Source organism: Phycomyces blakesleeanus (genome assembly GCF_001638985.1).
Source record: "Phycomyces blakesleeanus NRRL 1555(-) unplaced genomic scaffold PHYBLscaffold_1, whole genome shotgun sequence".
Classification (NCBI taxonomy): Eukaryota; Fungi; Mucoromycota; class Mucoromycetes; order Mucorales; family Phycomycetaceae; genus Phycomyces; species Phycomyces blakesleeanus.
Window position 1 is genome coordinate 3,959,029 of NW_017265134.1, and position 21,191 is coordinate 3,980,219.

Below are 21,191 nucleotides of genomic sequence, written 5' to 3' on the forward strand. Positions count from 1 at the left end.
GAATCAAGTCTTCAAGTCTTCAAGCCTTCAAGTACAAAAGGTTAAAATCAAGTAGGCTAACCTAGAGTCTCGCCATCTCGCTGGGTTGGCCGAAACGCACACAAAGAGTCTCGACTAGGATATGGGCACAACAAGAATAAATTCATCATCATCATTCAAGACTATTGGCTCAGAACTGCAAAAAGGTATTTGGGATGACCAGATTTATATTATGGACCGAGAACACCAGCAGGAACAAGTAGAGGCCGTCAGTAGTAAACAACAGAGCTCAAGGCAAAAGCAATGTGAACCACAAAGCAAGCAATAAGGCAATTTTTCGAGGGTTGTTTTTGTCTCTGGATTTCTTTGTCAGAGATAATATCAACCATTAGTCCGTTTATCCAGAAGATAAGTACTATTTATACACAATATGTCTCGGTACTAATTATATGATATTTTTTCATCTTCTCAGGGCCGCCCTGTGACAGGGCTCGCAATACTACAACCCTTTAGAGGATACCAGAGATAGCTTGTGAGCGTTGGACTTTACCAAAAGGTAAAGCTGCTCGGTACGCTAGTAGTACCTTTTCTCCCCTCAAAATATTGTACATTGCATTGTATGCCTGTATATATTTAGGGTTCTTGGTGTGGTAAGCCAGGATCTGGTAGCTCCTCTGCCATTCGGTGGTCAAACCCTTTTGCGGTTGACCCCATCGCTGCAAGTTGGCACATTGTTTCTGCTAGAAGCTTGGTTGTTTACTGTCGGTGGTCTCGCATACCTCCTACTGGTGATCAAGGTCCATTCCGCCCGGTCATCAAAGAACATTTTGCAGTCCCGAGCCCGTCTCTTCAGATGATGTTACCTATTCCAAGACAAGTTCCTTTACTTACAAAACAAATTCTATCAATTAAGGTATGTTATTTTGGTCATTCAAACCTGCCTCATATGTAAATACGTTTTTCGCTTTCTCACTCATTTTTTTCTTTATCTTTTTAAGCCATATTCAGCCTTATCAACTCCAATAATGCGGCAAATTCCGAAGCCTGAATCCTGTGCAAGAATGACAGCAGCAAGAACCAAGTCAATCAAGAGGAATACAAAAAAAAAGATACAAAAAAAAGATACAAAAAAGAATACAAAAAAAAAGAAAAAAATATATTCACAATTATCTCTCTATCTCAAGTAAAAACTCATAGACTAGCAGAATCCCTGAAATGGTCAAGCCACGGTTTGCTTATATGTTCAAGTCCAATTCCAAGTCTTGTCCAAGTCCAAGTCCAAGTCCAAGTCCAAGTCCAAGTCCAAGTCCAAGTCCAAGTCCAAATGTCCAAGCACTGTCCAAGCACTGTTCTAGTACTAGTCCTAGCACATAAATATATATAAACAAGTAGAGAAGTACACAAGTAGAGAAGTACACAAGTAGAGAAGTATACATACATACACACACACACACATACACACACATACACATACACATACACATACACATACACATACACATACACATACACATACACATACACATACACATACACATACACATACACATACACATACACATACACATACACATACACACTTATATACATACATATATACATACAAAAGTAAAGGCGCATTTCTATCAAAGTCCAAAATCTGGGCTGTACCTCCAAGTCTCAAGGCCAAGTCGATTTCCAAGAAGGGGTCCAATGCAAAATTCCAAAAGCAAGTTCCAAAAGAAAAACCAAAAACCAAATCCGAGGCCTATACTAAGTCCTCCTCTCCAAAAGGATCAAAAGAAATCCGAACTCGAGGCATATACTAAGTCCTCCAATCCAAAAGGATCAAATCCAAAAACCGAGGCGTAGACCAAAACCTATCAGAAATGATCAGGCACATTAAGTCCTCCACTCCAAAAGGATCAAAAGAAATCCGACCCTGAGGCCTATACTAAGCCCTCCTCTCTCTCTCTCAAAAAAAAAGCAAAAAAAAAGCAAAAAAAAAGCAAAAAAAAAAAGCAAAAAAAAAAAACAAAAAAAAACAAAAAAAAAAAAAAGCAAAAAGATGAACAAACCGGAAGAACTCTGCATTGGAACCTGGACCTGGATTGAAGCAAAACTGCGAACTGGAACAAGACTCTGGATTAGGACAAGGTATGAAATCCCTTTTTACACATATACATACAAAGCAAATGAAGTCTTTGATCAAAAACAAAAAACAAAAAAAAATGCTCAAAAAAAGAAGCTCAAAAAAACAGAAAGAGCAAAAAGAGCAATACCAAAACCCCCTTCTCTTATACTTTTCAATATCAAAACCCATCCTTTTATTACTATTCCATGAAATTGACTGGACAAAAAAAACCAAAAAAAAAGAATAAAAAAAAAATAAAAAAAAAATCAAAATCAAAAAGTCCAAATTATCCCCTTTACTATGTGTGCTGTGTTCGGACAAAAAAAAATTAAAAAAAAATCAAAAAAAAAAATCAAAAAGTCCAAATTATCCCCTTTATTATGTGTGCTGTGTTTGGACAAAAAAAAAGCAAAAAAAAAAAAAAAAAAGTCCAAATTATCTTTTTTATTCTCTTCAATATCAAAATCATCCTCTTATTACTATTCCGTGAAATTGACTGGACAAAAAAAAAAGAATCAAAAAAAGAATCAAAAAAACAAGAAAAAAAACAAAAAGTCCAAATTATCCCCTTTATTATTTTTCAATACCAAAATCCTCCTCCTCCTATCACTCTTAGATTATATTGACTGGACAAAAAGAAGAAAAAAAAAAACGGACAAAAAAAAAGATCAAAAGAAATATCAAATGGACCAAAAAAAAACCGACTGGACTTGACTGGAACCGACTGGACTGGACTGAAGTAGCATGAACTTGTCCATCTTATATTATATTATATTTAATTTAACTTATATTTCCTTTATAAAAATCCTCGAATAATAAAATTTCCCTCATATGTCTTTGATATCATATTTATATTTCTGTCTCTTTTTCTTTGATGTCCTATATGGAGTTTACTGTTAGAAAGCCCAAGGAAAGAAGGACTTTGTAAACAATTTAAGCATGGAAAAATGTAAAATCTTAGAGTGTGGCTCGTTTTTCGTAATAGAACTCATAGCAGAAAATGTAAAACAGTGATCTCGGAATATTAAATGCCTTTATTAGACTTTAAGTCTACGATAAGTTTTTTTGTTCTTTTTCATATGTCTATTATTATTAATAATAATACTAATAATATGTTTGGTTAATTGTTTTTTTTTTTACCTTCTTCTCTTTTCTTGATTATGTTCAAAGATGTTGATAGTGGAAGATAATTATGGGCGCACCCAAGCTGTCAAACAGGCGAAATATATGTAAAAGACATGTATCCCCAGGAACCGCCAAGTAAGGAAAAGGCAGAATGGTGATTTGGAGCTGTTTTTGGGCTGGAGAATTTTGGACGTCTTGCAGATCTTGAACGTTCTATCGATTAAAACCTGTTTATGTTGACTTTTTGTCTAAAAACTTCATGCTTAATAATAAAAATTAAATGGTTCCAAAATTTTAAAAAAAAGAACTCTATATCGAGCTTTGACTGTTGCTGTTATTCAGTCTCAAGAAAAGCGACCAATATATATATATATACAAAGTAAAGCAAACAGAAAAGAAATATATACAAAAAGAAAGGAGTACATATAAAAAGCAATTATGCATTTATTAGAGAGTGTTATGGCTAACTACCCACTACTATACTTGTCGAATTTGCCATACTTGAACACTCTCTCTGGTATAAATAATATAAAAGAAATATACATAAAGAAAAAGAAGAAGAAAAGTTAATTTTTTTTTGTTCAATTCTATCCAAGGTTTTGTTTCAATTTATCTTTGTTTGTATCAAATTTCACAATTTTCACCAAACTTTGGAAAATTCCGGTCGATTATCATTTCATCCTGAAAGAGTCGATCTGCCAAGATAGCACTATCGACCCTTGCCATCTTTGGAAGCCTAGGAGATTCTGCCCTATCCTCCATGTCTTCTATCCGTGCTCTCTCCAATCTTCTTTCTAAGCTCTACATAATAAAAAGAAAGAAACAATAATGATAATAATAATAATAATGATAATGATGATAATAGTTGTTTCAATATACAAATATATACACAAGCAATCAAAGCAAAAAGAGAAAGAAACAGAGAATGAATGAAACAAACAAGTAAAGAAACGAGAACATATGAATATATTGAAAAATTGATCTTTTATTATTAATATTATAATTATAATTATAGTTATTATAATAATTATTATTATTGTAATTATAATTATTTCTTATGATTATAACTACGATTACTATTTTGATTGCTATTTCTACTTTTACTTTTACCACCACTTCTACTTCTACTTCTACTGATTTTACTACTACGACTAGTATAATTATTGTTAATTTACTTACTGATACAGAATGATAATCAAATGGTTTTCCTTCATAATTTAACCATCCACCTTTGGTATTTACAGTTGTCGATGGGTTGGTAATCTTTGTACATATAGAAAATTGCTGGGATGCTTCTAGTCGTTTCTATTAAAAAAGAAAGAAAGAAAATAGTGAGTATCAAAAAAAAAACATATAAAGAACTTTTTTTGAAGAAGAATATAGGAAAAGCTTTCCTTACATTTTGTTTTCCATTGTCACTGATTTTTTCTCGATAATTTTTTACAATGTTTGGCAAGGTTGCCGAGAAACTATAAAATCATAATTTGTTTTGTAAGAAACATAGTCTTTAGAGCAGAAAAGAAAATAATTTTGTTCACCAAAGCAAGCCTTTTGGTTGGTGTTTTTTTTTTTACTATTTGTTAGAAAGAGAAAAAGAAAGAAAGAATATCGGTACTTACCAACCCGCAACATCTTCTACGAATTTGGTTAGATGTATATCAGCCGGATCTATTCGCATTATTGGTGTACATCCTTCTCTTTCTGAATTGATAGCTTCCAAATCGTTACATATTGAAGATGTTATCTCCCATATCTGGATTCTATCGAAAAATATATCTACAAGTTCTTCAGGTATTTTGCTGTAACGATCCATCGGTCTCCAGTTCTGTACACCGTCTATTTCTTCTTCGTCTTCTTTTTGGTTTTGGTTTTTAAATTGGTCTTTCTTGTCAGTATTCACAAGATCCTTTGATTTTGATAATTTTCTTAAAGAAATTATTGTCAAGTAAAGGATTATCTGCAATTTTGTTCTACAAAACACAAGAGAGAATGTGATTAATTATATATCTTTGTGCTTATTGCTAGTACTTACTCTCTCATCTTTAACCATTTTAATAGTGTTGCCTTTTGAGAAGAAGTTGTATTTGATAGCTGGGCTCGTTTCCAGATCTTTATGTATCGAGTCTCATTGTAACTGATGTTGACTCTTTTGCGATTCAGGTACTTTGAAATCTCTTTGTGGTGAATGTCAATGTCCACCCATCCCTTTGTCCACAAACTGAGCAGATTAATAATATCCGACACCTGAAAAGAGTATAAAGAAAAAAGATAAATTCACAAGTACAATTATTCTTTTATATTTAGATATATATTCAAGACAGAAAAAAAAACTTACATCAGTAAAATCAGTAGCCGCATTAACACATGCAATTAGACTTTTCATTAGTCCACGATGAGTCCACTACCAAAAAAAAAACAATTAAATTATTATCTAGGCTCATGCACATGTATAGTTATATATGTGTGCATTTGATCTAAAAAGTAATTATCCAGAAAACAAGCAAGTAATCATTTACCTTTCCAAGGTAGAGAGCTTCAAGATAAAGTGTCCTCACCACACTAAACAATTCGCCCTTATTTTTTGGAAGCGATTCCAGTGGTTTATCGGTTACTGGTATTATTCGGATTTCCTTCTTTTTGGAGGTGTTGTCGGTTTTTAGATCTTCTTGAGTTCTTTTCCTACAAATATCAATACACCCATACACACACACACACACACACATATATATATATATATATATATATATATATGTACATATAATGAGATACATATATATATATAGAGAGAGAGGAAGAGATAATGTTGCCTCTCTACAATACAACCATATACACATATATATGTAGATACATGCCTTTCTTTATGTCTCATCAAAAGTTCGTCCACTTCTCCTGACCGGTGTAAGATTATTCTCGGCAAATTCGATCCACCTTGACAGTATTTGTCTATTGATATCATGGAAAGAGGTTCCAACTCAAGAAGTGATCCAAAATCAAGTTGGACCAAGCCTGGTTTGTGGGTATTATAACTTTTATCATCATCATCATCATCATTGTCGTTGTCGTCACCGTTATTATCGTCATCATTATTAGATAAACGCGATATTGAATCCAATCTCAACAGTTCTTCTTCTTTAATCGGCCTTGTCAAGAGTACCACATTCATGTGCCCAAGAGCTAATGGCTTGACAAGTGCTTGCAAAGACGGTGTGTTTTTCCCATTATTTCGAAATGCTCTGTGGGTCTGTAGATCGACAACAAGTGCCTGATGAGTGGACAGCAATGAATCAACAAGGTCCATAAACCCGGCTGGATCGTGGTCTGTTGAGGTCACTGTGAATTCTAGCCGCTTGTCTTCTTCAAACCTATCCCTGAACCAGTGTTTCTGAATGTCTGAGTTACGGATCATGGCTATTGTATCCAAGGTCGACACACGTGCAAAGATATCTTTGATAGAAGATGATATCGTCCGTTTCTCCAAAGATAATTCATGCGTTGTTCTAAACTCAAACCATAAAGAGAAAAATTAAATATAAAAGATCAATGTAATATTGGATTGTAAGACTTACCGGAAAAATGATTTTAGCTTTATTCTGTAAACCTCATTCAAGTCTCGGTCTGGAAAATTTTCAGATCGGTACCCAAGACGAAGACCGCCTTCCCAAAACCCACGTTCTCGTTTGATCCCGTTTTGCATACAAGCAGTGTAGGCTTCCAATGTGTGGCCCTCGGTAGTCGCCTTTACTGCGTTTTGTTTGACAGCGGCATTGGTTTGGAAGTAAGATGAGTGGTAGGAAGAAAATAGGGTAGCAAACGAACACCCGTATTTCGCATGATTTGCGAGTCCAATGTAATAAGGAATCATGTGTCCACCAAACAGATTGAGAAACTTGTTCATGCCATTAGAAATCTGCTTTTGAAAGCTCTATTAAAAAAAAACAAGGAATTAAGGATTTTTTCTTTTATATACATATATTTATTGATTTATTTTAAATTTATATACAGATACAGGTATAACAGTTACATAGAGGGAGGGATAGGAGTAGGCAAGGGATGGAATGCTTTTCTGGTTTTTACATAACTATATATATATATATATATCATACCTTGTATTTTAGATCATTCACATTTCCTTCACAGGTATTGATCCAGTTGAAGGATATCTGTCGTTTGATGTAGCTTCTCAACAAGGATTTCTGTAGATCTTGAGCCATAGAATGAATCGAGTGTGCTAGATGTCTTATCTTCTGGTCGTCTGTGGTGTCTAGGTTCTCAAGGTTGGTATATCCAACATACCGAAGCATGCTTTCATAAGTATCAGGACATTTGGTGATCATGTACACATGGTTTTTAATATAGCCTCCATTTTGTCCGGGTTTATTGGACCGGAAGCAAGTCGGGTTAGCCTTTTGGTATCCGTTGATTGTAGACAGATGCGAGCCAGTGCTGCCACTTGCCCATTGAAACTCTTTCAGGATTTGTATCATTGTTTGCTGGAGTACAGAATATGACGTTGTTTGGCGGTTGTTACTGATATCATCAGTAGCAGCAGCAGCGGTAGAAGTAGAGGCAGAAGGCGAAGAAGGAGAGAAAGGCACTGGGGGTTTTGTTTCTTGTCGTAGTTCTTCAGTACACTTTTCCTGAAAGGCTCTGATATTGTCTGGCATAAATGAATACAAAGAATACTCGGTGGGTTCGGTGGCCGCCGATTCAGAACTGAAGAAGCGGTATCCCCAGGTTACTTTCTTGTCCACACGGTCATAAAAGTACAATAGGATCTGCAGTGCGATCTGCTTGATTTTGTAAGCATCGATCAAGGGATCATGAGTGTCGATGAGAAATACGACGCGGGAAGAATTCTCATTCGACATTTAGCTTGGAATTACAAGGTGTTAATTTTCTTTTTCTTTTTCTTTTTCTTAAAAGATAATATTAGAAAGAAGAAGTAAAAAAATAAAAAAAAAAAAGACAGAGCTTTTTGACTTTCTTTTTTTTTAGGCTTTGTTTTTTTTTGTTCTACTTCTTTAGTTAACAAATATAAATATATATATATATTGTATGTATCTGACTATAAGTATGTTTGTGTGTATAGAATGTAGAGTTTAGAGTCTATACTGTGGAGTGTATATTATATAGATATAGATACTTATAATTTATATTTGTTCTATTTATTTATTACTATACATTTTGTAGTAACCATGGCTATTATAATGTTTTGTTCTTAAAGCCGCGTCACGTATTTTTTTTTTTTACTTTATTCTAATTTTATTATATTATATATATATATATTTATTTTAACTTATTCAAAATGGGCTTCTTTAAATGTATTTAGAGACCTACACAAGTCACCAAGGAAGTATATTTTTATTTTATTTTATTTATATATTTGGAAAAATTTCTTTAAATTAAAAAAAAAAAGCTAAAAAGACTAGAAAAAATTAGGGGTACTCAGCCAGAACCTTATAAGAAATTCAAGTTTTGGTGATCAGCCAATAATATTTCTTTATAGCTGAGCACACCAATTATTATTTAATGGTAAAATAATTTCAGTCCAATAGTATTGTAGTCTGAACTTAGAATTCACTTGAAAATTCTAGCTGAGTACCCCTAATAAAAAAAAGCTAGAAATTTAAAAAAAAATTGAAAACTTAAAAAATAGGGGTACTCAGCTAAAATCGTTAAAGAAGTTTTAGGCTCAGACTAAAATACTATTAGACTAAAATTCTTATATCGACGAAGGACAATTAGTGGACTCAACTATAAAGCAATATCATTGGCTGATCTCTAAATTCGGGTATTTTTGAAGATTTTGGTTGAGTACCCCCAATTAAAAAAATTAAAAAAATTAAAATCAAGAGTTTAATAAAAGCACAAAAAATATTACTTGGTATTAAATTGATATACTTTACTGTTATTCTTTGGGGGTTTTTTTTGTTTTTTGTTTTGGCCTATTAAAAATATTTTGTATATATATATATTTAATTTTAAATACAAGTCTATAACTCAAACAATAAAGATTAAATTTCTCTCTTTCTCTATCTTTTTATTTGCTTTTTTGTTTTAGAAACTTTAACTGAGCTCGATCAAAGTGCCAAAGATAATAATGAGGATTGGAGGGGATAACGGAAGAAAAGGAAAGGTTGAAGACGGGTTACTTTTCTCTGAAATCAATTTTTGTTTCTTTTTTTTCTTTGTCGTCTTTTTTTTTGCATAGCCTCTTGGTATATAAAGTTGAATGTTGGGCATGATACAATCTTAAGATTCCAAGAACATTGTGCTAGCTGTTATACTGAGTTCCTCCATGACCTGATAAAAAATTGCTGGGAAATCCAAAAGCTTTTTAGACTCTTGTACTAATTATGCCAAATAGAATCAAAGTTTTGATTAAACCTCAAAATTGCCACACCTGTATTAGACTTTATTTTGGTTTTAATATACATGCATATATGTATATAATTCTTCATAATAAAATGAGAATCTAATCTTATCCGGCTGATGCTTCTTGCAAGATATAGTGTAAAAAAGTCAATTTTTAATAGTTTATTTGGAATTAGAAATTAAGAGATTCTACTGTAATTTATCTAACGGGAATGTATATAAATATTATTTTGTGTTGTTTTTATTCAATTTCTTTTAAATTTTATTCAAGTAAATTTCAAAAAAAAAAACCAGCATGCAATGACTTGAAATTGAAACCTGTAGTTGATCCCTTCAATGGATCACAGTGGTGAGTGCTAAGCCTTTGATTTTTATTTTTATTGATTTCATTCGTAAATTACAGGCATGCAGCACAGGTTTACAGAGGTGAGACATATATTTGTATGTGTGTATAACTCTTGATGCTAATAAATTATTTAATAAATTAATAGCCATCAATCAGGCTCTAGGTCGATGTATTCGCCACCAAAAAGTAAGCTAGGATCAGATACATGTACTGGCACCATATTCAAGTATATAAATCTCTGACTTGCTTTATTGTATAATAGTTACCATTGATTTTTCACGATTGGGGGAACTATTCTGGTTTTTGTATTTAACCATAATTATAAGAGCAAAAATTGTATCTAATATTAATTTTTGTGCTATTTTAGGTACTATTATTCTACTACAAGAACGTTTTCGAGAAGAAGAGCATCAAGCTGGACTTTCAAAATGGGTTGCTAAATCTTGTAAAGTAGAAACATACGGATTCAAGGCAGCAATGAACAGTCTCAGCGAATTCATGATTAACCGAATTGAGATTGACAATGCTCTTTCTTCAAAAGAAACAAAAGAACAAGAATTGGCATCATCATCAACGGTTGATACTGTAGTTACAAAAGAACTTCCATTACCGCCACCAACAACCAAAATAACAAAGGATGAAACAGAAAAGCATCCTGTAGACCATCGAGAACCAAAATCTGGCGAGTATAAACACGATCCTATTTTGATTCAAGAAGCCCAATCTATTTTAGACTCTGGATTTGATCAAAGCAATCCAATAGTTGTAGATAGCAGTATTACTACTACAGAAAACACTTTGGATGAAGGCATATCTGTCAAAAATCTTAGCAATCTTAATAGTTTGGCCCTGACAGATAAACCACTTGCCAAGATCACAATCCCGACCAAAAGGCTGCGAAATAACGTGCAAAAAAATACATCCAACCCACAAGATACATACTTAATTGAAACAAAAACGGCTGAAACCATACCTACCCTTGCCGCCAAAACCACTGTCACTACTACTATAACTAAAACTAATGAACTGACCACAGACATCAGGATACAAGAACAAGAACAAAATTTGCCTAATTGCGCAGATCAATCTAAGCCTGAGCCCAGTCCTACTTCTACCTCAGAACATAAACTCCAACCAGCTGTACTCGATTGTACGCCACTGGTCAGAGCTCCACAACAAAAGACCGGCATTGTTGCGTGTAGATGGCATGGAGAACACATGTTTTCTGACATGAAAAAGGAATTTCTGGTTCAAAAGACATCAACTGATCTCGACTATTTTCTTGAATTAGAATTAGACTTGTCGGTTAAGAACAGGGCTCGGAAAAAGAGCTGCAAAGTACTACAAGTCTGCTATCCAACTTCTTGGACAATGGAACAAATTCAGATTGCGGTCTTTAACCCATCGGCTCCTGTCATTATGGAGGAAAATGAAGCCGACAGACTTGTGTACAGAGTTTTTGGAGCCAGGTGCTGTAAAAACTCAATTGGGGCATTGATATACGATACAACCTCTACTTTATCAAGTAACCGTAGACTTGTTGGAAACTTATTTATCTTACACGACACTGTACAAATATTAGATCCTGAACAATTACTATAACCTTTTGTCTAGACTGTATGTATATAAATTATAGACGATTACTAAAATACAATTTAAAAATTTAAAATATATATTTGTATTATATTGATACATTTAACATTTCTGTGTGTGTCTGTGTATGGGGGCTAGTGGGTATAATTATGAGGTTCAAAGTCAAGCCTTTCATGTTAATCACTATATAAATTTGTAAAGTGCTACGTTTTAGTGTGTAGCTTACAGTCTCAAGCAATAGGTGTACACCAGTCAATTCAAAGGAGTTCCTTTTTAATAAAATCGGCAAAATAGTTTTCTATGTATTCAAAATGAAACACTTTGTTATCAAAAGCTTTATTTAGTATCTTTCCAGAGAGTGTAATATTGTCCAATAGGAATAAGGCTGCTTTCAAACCAATTCGCATCTAGGTTCTTTTTTTTTGAAGTCAAAAACAATGTGCAACAATTAATTGCTTTCGGAAGACAAGTCCCGACTTTCAAATAAAGAATAAGGTTTGGTGACCAATACTCGGGTTCTACAAGTCACACTAAAATCTCATCGTTTCATGTCAAACAATCAATTAGACATCAATTGGTTTGATTGATGGATATTTAATGATACATCTTTCTCTCGTTATCTCTATTCTACAATGGCAAAAATACTACCACCCAATGTTCTCACATATCTGGCGACATATGTCAATAAAGATGACCAGCTTGGCTGTGCCTTAGTCTGCAAACAGTGGACAGAACCATTTCTAAACGCTTATTGGGCTAGAGTTAATATTTACTTCTGGAATTCAAAACACTTCATCGACAAATTGTATCTTAGACAAGACTATCAAAAGAATGCACATCGAACGTGGGCGTTAGATATCCATTTAGATGAAAATATATTTGCATATATTCCAGTATTGCAGCAAACATATTCCAGAATAAAGTATTTCTCTTGTTCGGTATCTGAACCATACGAGCTTACTGACATAATAAATTGGAGTCTTTGGAAAACATTATCACACCTGAAATTAGATGTTAAGGATGGCGAAAACGTGATGGATGAACTTCTCGAAGAACTGTCAGTATTGCCTTGTCTTATTCACCTCACGATCAAAAGCTTACATAGTATTATGCGAAAACCCAATTTTTCCCTCGCCAACTTTGAATCACTTCACTGCTACTTTCCACGCCTACAATATATCAAGATACAAGCTAAATTTAAACCAATATCCGAAAAAGAAATCGAAAAAATAAGAAACGTTGAACCAGCACACAATGTTACCAAGATCGATTTCAATTCTCCTCATATTAGCTCATTGTGGATATTCTACTCTGCACACAAGTATCCCAATATAGTCACTTGCTATTTAAGCTCATATGGTAAACCATACAACGTCAATCCACCATCTTACTATGACCAGCAGAAATATCAGAGTCAACTTCAATTACTGTTATCCGCCAAGCAATTCTTTCCTTGTCTACAAAAAATACACATGGAAGTCAAAAAAATAAATACTTTGCACTTCATTTATTGTGTGACACTCTGCAACGCTTTAATGTAAAGATCAACCAGGTTAACATTATTTTTGATATTGTGGAACCAGAAATGAATGATTTAAACACGTGGATCAAATATTTTTCTGAATCTGTGGAGATTTTGCATATCAACTACGGAAGCATTGTCAATAATTTTATACCTCCAGACAGAAGATTTCTCGTACATTGCAACAAGTTAACTGAATTGTCCATCAAAATCGGTAGTTATATATGCATAGAGAAGATTTTGGATCATTGTCCCGTCTTGCAATTATTGTACATAAAGGATTCATGTATTTCTTACCCCGAGTACCCACAGTCTATACACTTACCACACCCGCTACGAAAGCTAGTAATAATCAATACATATCTATTGACTCCTGTTTTTAACTACATATCTTTCCGTTGTGGACAGCTGAAATATATGGAATTGAGGGAAGTCCGTTATCATATTCCGGAAAATAATGAAACCGGACAAGTACTTTTGGATATGTCTTTTTCACAACTAAAAGTGCTAATAACATACGGTACCCAAATTACTAAGTTTCGTCATCGCAGTACTCTTCCTAAGCATATTGTCATTGAACAAATGGGGAATAATAGCATTGATCAAGGACAAGCACCTCAATTGAACTGGCACCATTTGTGCGTTGACAAAACAAACAGAAAATCTAGACTATTGGCATGGAAACTTGGAAGACGTGACATTGAATTTGCACACAGATACCTTCAAGACTTTAAACGAAGAAGAGGAAAGGAAACGCTGCGAAAGGACATGAAACGATCTAAAATGGGTTATAAACTCAAAAGATTCTGGAAAAGAGATCTTCAATATGGTGTCTTGATATTTCGATTCAAATCTGTTGAAGAATATTTTATTGACAAAAAGGATGAAGATCAATATGATCTCAAAAAAATGTCAGCCATGTATTATTGTAAAACCCATCCTTTTAATTTTTATCATGAGAGTGAATTGATAATGTAAACAGGCTTTCTTTTTCTTCTCTCCTTAAAACACGGTTGAAGAAATATAAATATAAAGAAATAAAGACTGTTTTCTCCCAATTTTTATTAATTTATTCTAATATCCAAGACATGTCCTCATCAGAAGGCACCCTTGGTTGGTGCAAAAGAAGTGATTCCTACAAATACAATTCAATCCTGTACATGTATTTAGCAGATTAAGAAGCAACTCATATAGTATGTATTTATGTATTTATGTATTTATGTATTTATGTATTTATGTATGTATATTTGTATGTACATATATGTATATGCATTTATATTTATATATTTATATTATTCATCTCCAATATTAAAATCAAAGCCAAACTGGCGACTCATGCGTGTTATAGGAGTTGTTGGTGATAGAGGACGTCGCAACTGAACCTTTTGACTATACTGGGTGAGATCATCAGGAGCTGTAGCTACCAGAATAAGAAAAAAAAATCAATCAATCAATCAATCATCTGTTTGTCTATATAATTGATTATTCTACTTACGTTTGGTTGATCTTGCACTGGTTGTGAAACTTCCGACTCTCTTGATCGTCGGTTTCCCATCTACCTTTGACCGTTCAACCTTTGCATCAATTACTCTTGATGCCTCACCAGGACGCCGCACAACTTCCTTTCGTGGCTTTTGTACAAGATCAACCTCACGCCTCATGAATGACAGGTCCGGTACACGAGTCGCACGATTGGTTGAGGTTGTGTTTGTGGATGTGGATGTCGAAGTTAAGGTGGATATGGATGAAGAAGTAGATGCGGTTGCGCCAGCAGTTGCGGTAGACGATGATGAAGTGACTGAATTAGAGCTTCTTGTCCGAGAAGGTTTGCTCATACTTGAAGTCTTTCTCATCTTTTTAGGATTCGAATATGACCATGATGATTTTGATGATTTTGTGTCTGATGTCTGTGAGCTCTAAAAGAAAAAATCAATTAATTATTTTTCATTGGAATTTTCAAAGTACACATGTTATAATTACTATTACATACATGTACTTCGTGATCATCATCATCATCAATCTTTTCTCGGTACGATCTCACAACATCAGGAAGTGCGTCCGAAAAGCTATACAACAAATATGAGTATAGTTCCCAAAAATAAAATAAAAAGAAAAGCATTATTTACCATTTCGCTACGTTCTTTACAAATGTTCGCAATGAGATATCTGCTGAATCAATAGGACTCTGTGTCTTTGACCCTTCTCTTTCTGCATTTATTTCTACAAGTTCGTCGCGGATAGACGAAGCCACTTCCCAGATTTGGATTCTGTCCAGGAATATATCTACAAGTTCTTCCGGAAGTGTGCTGTACCGATCCATCGGTTTCCAGTTCGTGATACCGTCGTCATCTTCATTATGTCTCTTTTGTCTCTTGCCATGTTCATTTGATCGCATTTCTTTTTTTAAGGATAGAATTGTAAGGTAAAGAGTGATTTGTAATTTTGTTCTATGAAAAAATTCAATCAATTAAATTAATTAATCAGTGTTGATAGAATTGATTTTTCTTCTTCTTTTGGAAACTTACTCTCTCATTTTCAACAGCTTTAACAAAACTTCTCTTCTAGAACTATTGGCATTCATCAATTGTTCTTCTTCCCATACGCTTATGTACCGAGATTCTTCCAAATCAACACAGTCTTGAACATCATTCAATTGGTCCTCGATTTCTCGATGATGATTATCTACATCTATCCAACTCTTGGTCCATATACTAAGTAAAGTAATTATGTCCAAAGTCTATAATAATAAATAGATATTAATATTAATATTAATATTAATGTTTATATATAAAAGAGATACTTTCCACACAATAGTTTCTAGCAGAACTGACACAAGAAGCCAGATTCTTCATCATTCCAAGGTGAGTCCACTATTGGAAATATTACATAAATATGTTAGTTTTGTATTTAATATTTAATATTTATATACCTTTCCGGTGTAAAGAGCTTCTAGGTATAGTTTCTTGACTGTGATTATAAATTCATCTTCGTCTCTTGGAAGACTAGCAATTGGAGTATCAACCGTTTTCTTGTTTGTATTTGTTGGTTTTGATTTTACTTTTTGTTGTGATCTTGCTTCTTCTTCTGCCTTTTTCCTATAAACATAAATATAACAGCCACCAAAACAAATTAATGGATAAATAAATAAATAAATAGATAAATAAATGATTCTTTTTAAATAATAATCAAATAATGGCAAGTAAAATGCAAATTAATGCAACCAGGTTTACATAACGGCAGCATACCCACTTTTCTTTGTGTGCCTTGAGAAGCTCCAGCACATTTGGTGATTCATTCAAGACGATCGGCACCAAAGGTGCTTTGGACCGCCTGTAGTGATTGACGACTCTGATGGAATACGGCGCGGTCTCTAGTAGGGCCGGGATGTCCAGTTGAGTTGTCTCGGGCGGGTGGGTTTTGGGAAACCGTGCGCCGGACTCGAGGCTCTGGAGCTCGTCGGCTCCGACCGGCTTTGTCAACAGAATCACGTTCATAAACCCGGACGTCAGGGGCTGCAGAAGAGCCTGCGAGTGAGGGTGTGGGCCGGTGCTCCGGGACGCACGCCGGGCCTGCAGGTCAACAAGGATCACCTGGTGAGAAGCGATCAGAGAATCAATGAGGTCCATAAAGGTTTCCGGAACAGGCTCTTTGGATGTCATGACAAACTCAACCCGTTTGGCTGGACTATGGCCCGGACTAAGGCCGCCGGAATCGGACTCGGAATCTGGATTGGACTTGGACTTGGACTTGGACTTGGACTCGGACTCGGACTCGTCGTTCTCAAACCACTCTGCCCGAACTTCGGTATTGTGGATCAGGGCAACGGTATGGAACACATTGACTCGAGAAAATAGATCGTTGATAGACGTAGAGAAGTTGCGTTCTTCCAAGGGCAGTTCTCGAGTCGTACTATTATTAATTATTATTAATATTTGTTAAAATGGAAGTGTAGGTGTAGGTGCAGATGTTTGGTTTGGTTGTTTTTTTTTCTTTGTTAATTCCAATTATATACATATATCTATATCTATATCTATATCTATGTCTATGTCTATGTCTATATAGTATTAACAATATATGAGAGTTGGACGATGCCACTCACCGAAAGAAAGGTTTCAGCCTTACTTGATACTCCTTACGTGCTCCTTGCCTCTCGGACAAAAAGTATGCATCATGGCCAAGATAAAACTCACCCTCCCAAAAGGATGTGTTGGCCTTTTGATGTTCTATTTTGATGTGGGTTAGGTATGCTTCGACCGAATGGGCCGGGTTTGTGATCATGGTCTCGCTGTTCTTGTTGACAACAGTATCGATTTCAGACGAGCAATAAGAAGAGAATATGGTGGTAAACGAACAGCCGTATTTGGTATGATTTACGAGTGGAAGGTAATAAGGAATCATGTGTCCGCCAAACAGACTAAGAAATTTGCTTAGGCCATGAGAAATAAGCTTTTGAAAGCTTTTATTCTATTGATATTATTTAGTTAATCAGTTAGTTTGTTTGTTGGTTGGTTGGTGTTTTTGATATTGTTGAAAGGAAGTGCAAGATTTATATTTATTTATTTATATACAATCCCAAAATGAAAAAAGATTGAGTTATTAACACCTCTTCTTCTTTTTCATTTTATTTAATTTCTTTAATATATATAGATACATGCATTACCTGTTCTGTTTCATTTGGCTTTTCTAAAGTGTTAATCCAGTTGAAAGATATCTGCCGTTTGATGTACGTCTGTAACAGAGACTTTTGTACATCCTGGGCCATAAAATGAATCGACCGTGCTAGATGTTCTATCTTTTGATCGTCTGTGGCGTCTGGGTCTTCAAGGTTGGTGTATCCAACATACCGAAGCATGCTGTCATAGGTATCTGGACAATTGGTGATCATGTACACGTGGTTTTTGATATTAACTCCCTCCTGCCCAGGTTTATTGGACCGGAAGCAGACCGCTTTTGACTTTTGGCGGCTCTTGATCGTTGACAGGTACGAGTCAGTGCCGGCCCACTGAAACTCTGCCAGGATTTGCATCATCGTTTCTTTGAGAACAGAGTATGATGTGGTTTGACGTTTGTTGCCAACAAAATTAATGCTACTAGAATTCGTATTCATATTCGTATTCATATTCATATTTGTGTTGGTCATAAAAGAAAAGACACTACTATTAGCACTAGCGGCAGCAGAAAATGAGGAAAAAGGAAAAGAAGAAGTGGAAGTGGAAGAAACTGGGGATTTGGAATCTTGGCGTAGTCTCTGAGAACACTTTGCTTTAAAGGCATTGATGTGTTCTGGCGTGAATGAATAAAGAGGATATTTTGCAGCGTCAACAGCTGCAGATTCGGAATTGAAGAAACGGTATCCCCATGTCACTTCCTTGTCTACACAATCGTAAAAGTACAAGAGGATCTGCAAGGCGATCTGTTTGATTTTCGAAGCATCGATCAAGGGATCACGAGTGTCAATGAGGAATATAACGCGGGAAGAATTCTCATTTGGCATAGCACAAATATGAAAGAAATAATGAAAAGGAACAGAAGAGATATATAGATATATAGGTAGGTAGGTAGGTAGGTAGGTAGGTAGATGTATCTTTATATGTATATATAAGAAAAATAAATAAATAAATAAATAATTTGATAATGAAAATACAGTTTTATAAAATTAATATAAATTATATATACATGTAAAATAAAAATGGTTAAGCTTTATATATATATATATAGTTTTATACATATTTTGTAGTGATTTGTGGTTAAAAGTTACAAGTGTTGGTCTCTAAAGCCACGTCACACTTTTTTTTCTCTTGCGATTATTAATTAGCTAATTAATTAATTTTTGTTTTCTTTAAAAAAAAACATATTTCAAATATACTTCTTTAAACGCATTTATTAGTACATACTCAAGTCACCAAGAAGTATATATATATAGAATAAGAATAAATAAGTTTTTTTTTGTAATTTTTTTTTATTGAATTTATATTTGAAACAGATACATAACACCTAAACTAGGCTAGTTAATACAGATCATTTAATAATAATAAGATTGATTATTATAAATGTAAAGGTCAAAACCACAAGTATGTTTTGTACAATTTTGATGATAGTTACTAAATATCTTTGTCTCTTATACACACACCTTATGGAGGGATTATATTTTTATGTTAAAAAAAAAAGAAATACAAATACTGATCATATCTATTGATCAGTGTTTACATAACACCACAAAGGATGAATTGCATTTTTGGGGCCACTGATGTTCTCACTGAACTGACAAGACTTTGCGGTCTCAACAAAGTTATGGTAGGCTCCATAGGTATCTCCACAGACATTCGACGCGATCTGCATTACTCGTACAGCATCTGTGAGGTCCGTGGTCTTTGCATTGTCGGCCGCTGTGGTCGTGCTGTCTCCAAAGCCGGCGATGTAATTGATGGCCAGTTCAATCAAGCGGTTGTTCTGAGGATAGAAATCTAGTCCGATTGACCGGCCTGCCTGGGCCAAGAACAAGATGGCCTTGATGTTGAAAACCAGATAATGGAAAGGCAGGGCTCGGTTGCTCTCCAAGGGCTGGTCTCCACTACTGGCATTAATCTGCTTTGGCACGATTGACTTGAAAAACGTCTCGAGCGTTCGTTTGGCTTTACAATGTCCTCGGTCCAGAAGAATCTGGATGGCGACGACCTGGGCAATGTACCAGCTGTGGTGGTTGTTCTTGGATGTCGTGGCTCCGTGTGCTACCGGGCTGGTCTTCATCCAGGTTAGATAAACGGAAAACCATCGATTGACGGATTCTTCAATTGGTTTATATCCCGAGTAATCATCTAGTGAAGGGAGTACATTCGCTACTCTAGCAAGACTATAATATATATATATTGTTTTTATTTATTGTGTTACAAGTATTAGATATCAAAATATATATATTGTTTGTTTTGACCAATAAAGAGTAGAAATTTACTCCACATGTACCTGCGAGTGCTTATCAGACCAGTGTAACGACCGATGCGAGTCTTATTCGATGATCCTCGGACAACCTGTCCATAATTTACGTTAGGATTCATACGAGTGTTTGGATTTACAAAGAATTCGTTCAGGAGAAAAACAGCATGTTGTGCATAGGATTCATCACCAAACACACGATAACCAAGGCACAGGTGAGCCAAGTTCTCTGCAAATGCTTCCAATTGAGACTGATCTTGAACCAGCTTTGTGTCTTCCAAAAAGATAATATAGAAAGTATGACAATGTGTTGGAGTATAGCATCTCTCTCTTTCTTTTTTCTTTTTTCTTTTATTGAGCTCCTTCTCCTTCTTCTCACCCCCCAATCAATCTATTTAATCTCACCTGGATTTCTTTTCCCGTCTTTACGCACATAATCTACTTGAGTGTGTGTAGTACCATCAGAAAGTGTTGTGGTCTTTTCTACCTGTGTTTATGGATTGAATTTTAAGTGTGAGCTGTTGATACAATTGAACCACGAAAAAAAGAAACTTACAGGCCACCAATATCTATATGTATATACAAATATATTAATAAAAGAAAGAAAAGAAAAGAAAATTTTGCTTGGTAATAATACTTACGGAGCATAGCTTAGAAAGTCATGAGGATCATTACTGGCTGCAATGTGAGGCGCAACCTTGTCCTTGACAATGTTGAATGGGCCAGACTTTAGAGAGTTTCTAGCCAGTCTGCGAAGACAATCGTGGGCTTCCTTTGTTTCGATTGAAGACTGGAATGGCCTGACTTTGTTGAGGTCAATCCATTCAATTTCAGGTTTCTTGGGTCCCATTAGGTTATGCTTGATTGAGAATAAACGTTTCAACTCGGTGACTGGTGGGGGCCGCTTCTTCAAAAAAAAAACATAATGACAACCTTTGTTACCAGAATATATATATATATATATAATAGGGTATTCAAACCGGCCAATCTATAGACCCGAAAGTCGTGGATTTATTATTTTAATCTTAATTATTATTATTCTTACAAGGTTATTTGAGTATAGGTTATGTTTGTTTTCTCTATCGTCATGTACGTTATGTGCATGATTATAACTATAATGATGATAATCGGCAGGACAGTAAAAACAATAATAGAGAACATCAATAGCAATTATGCAAGCACATACACATCTTTACCTCAATTTATTT

At 34.7% G+C, this 21,191-nt stretch overlaps 6 protein-coding genes across 6 annotated transcripts; 3 read left to right on the plus strand and 3 right to left on the minus strand.

The window, feature by feature from the left end:
* Window positions 1–121: 121 nt before the first annotated feature.
* Window positions 122–1,787, plus strand: PHYBLDRAFT_138991 (hypothetical protein; the record flags this gene model as incomplete). Its single annotated transcript, XM_018430125.1, has 4 exons — window positions 122–247; window positions 617–892; window positions 978–1,060; window positions 1,589–1,787. The coding sequence occupies 4 exons, from the start codon at window positions 122–124 to the stop codon at window positions 1,785–1,787; spliced, it is 684 nt and encodes a 227-aa protein (XP_018299481.1).
* A 2,054-nt stretch (window positions 1,788–3,841) lies between these two features.
* On the minus strand, window positions 3,842–8,085 carry PHYBLDRAFT_71360 (hypothetical protein; the record flags this gene model as incomplete). The annotated part of the gene is made up of 12 exons (XM_018442454.1): window positions 3,842–4,018; window positions 4,328–4,368; window positions 4,393–4,522; window positions 4,617–4,686; window positions 4,837–5,187; window positions 5,250–5,461; window positions 5,553–5,618; window positions 5,734–5,896; window positions 6,112–6,714; window positions 6,784–7,139; window positions 7,218–7,295; window positions 7,321–8,085. 12 exons carry the CDS (start codon window positions 8,083–8,085, stop codon window positions 3,842–3,844), a joined length of 3,012 nt encoding a protein of 1,003 aa, XP_018299482.1.
* Window positions 8,086–9,317: 1,232 nt separating this feature from the next.
* Window positions 9,318–11,540, plus strand: PHYBLDRAFT_162053 (hypothetical protein; the record flags this gene model as incomplete). The annotated part of the gene is made up of 6 exons (XM_018434554.1): window positions 9,318–9,364; window positions 9,864–9,941; window positions 9,996–10,018; window positions 10,084–10,124; window positions 10,201–10,237; window positions 10,306–11,540. 6 exons carry the CDS (start codon window positions 9,318–9,320, stop codon window positions 11,538–11,540), a joined length of 1,461 nt encoding a protein of 486 aa, XP_018299483.1.
* A 623-nt stretch (window positions 11,541–12,163) lies between these two features.
* Window positions 12,164–14,031, plus strand: PHYBLDRAFT_71362 (hypothetical protein; the record flags this gene model as incomplete). Its single annotated transcript, XM_018442455.1, has 2 exons — window positions 12,164–13,009; window positions 13,075–14,031. The coding sequence occupies 2 exons, from the start codon at window positions 12,164–12,166 to the stop codon at window positions 14,029–14,031; spliced, it is 1,803 nt and encodes a 600-aa protein (XP_018299484.1).
* A 314-nt stretch (window positions 14,032–14,345) lies between these two features.
* Window positions 14,346–18,547, minus strand: PHYBLDRAFT_138995 (hypothetical protein; the record flags this gene model as incomplete). The annotated part of the gene is made up of 10 exons (XM_018430126.1): window positions 14,346–14,473; window positions 14,549–14,969; window positions 15,050–15,119; window positions 15,180–15,500; window positions 15,579–15,790; window positions 15,861–15,923; window positions 15,983–16,148; window positions 16,303–16,962; window positions 17,153–17,517; window positions 17,714–18,547. 10 exons carry the CDS (start codon window positions 18,545–18,547, stop codon window positions 14,346–14,348), a joined length of 3,240 nt encoding a protein of 1,079 aa, XP_018299485.1.
* A 621-nt stretch (window positions 18,548–19,168) lies between these two features.
* Window positions 19,169–20,833, minus strand: PHYBLDRAFT_80073 (hypothetical protein; the record flags this gene model as incomplete). Its single annotated transcript, XM_018443550.1, has 5 exons — window positions 19,169–19,903; window positions 20,014–20,257; window positions 20,389–20,470; window positions 20,540–20,552; window positions 20,625–20,833. The coding sequence occupies 5 exons, from the start codon at window positions 20,831–20,833 to the stop codon at window positions 19,243–19,245; spliced, it is 1,209 nt and encodes a 402-aa protein (XP_018299486.1). The 3' UTR covers window positions 19,169–19,242.
* Between the last annotated feature and the right edge of the window lie 358 nt (window positions 20,834–21,191).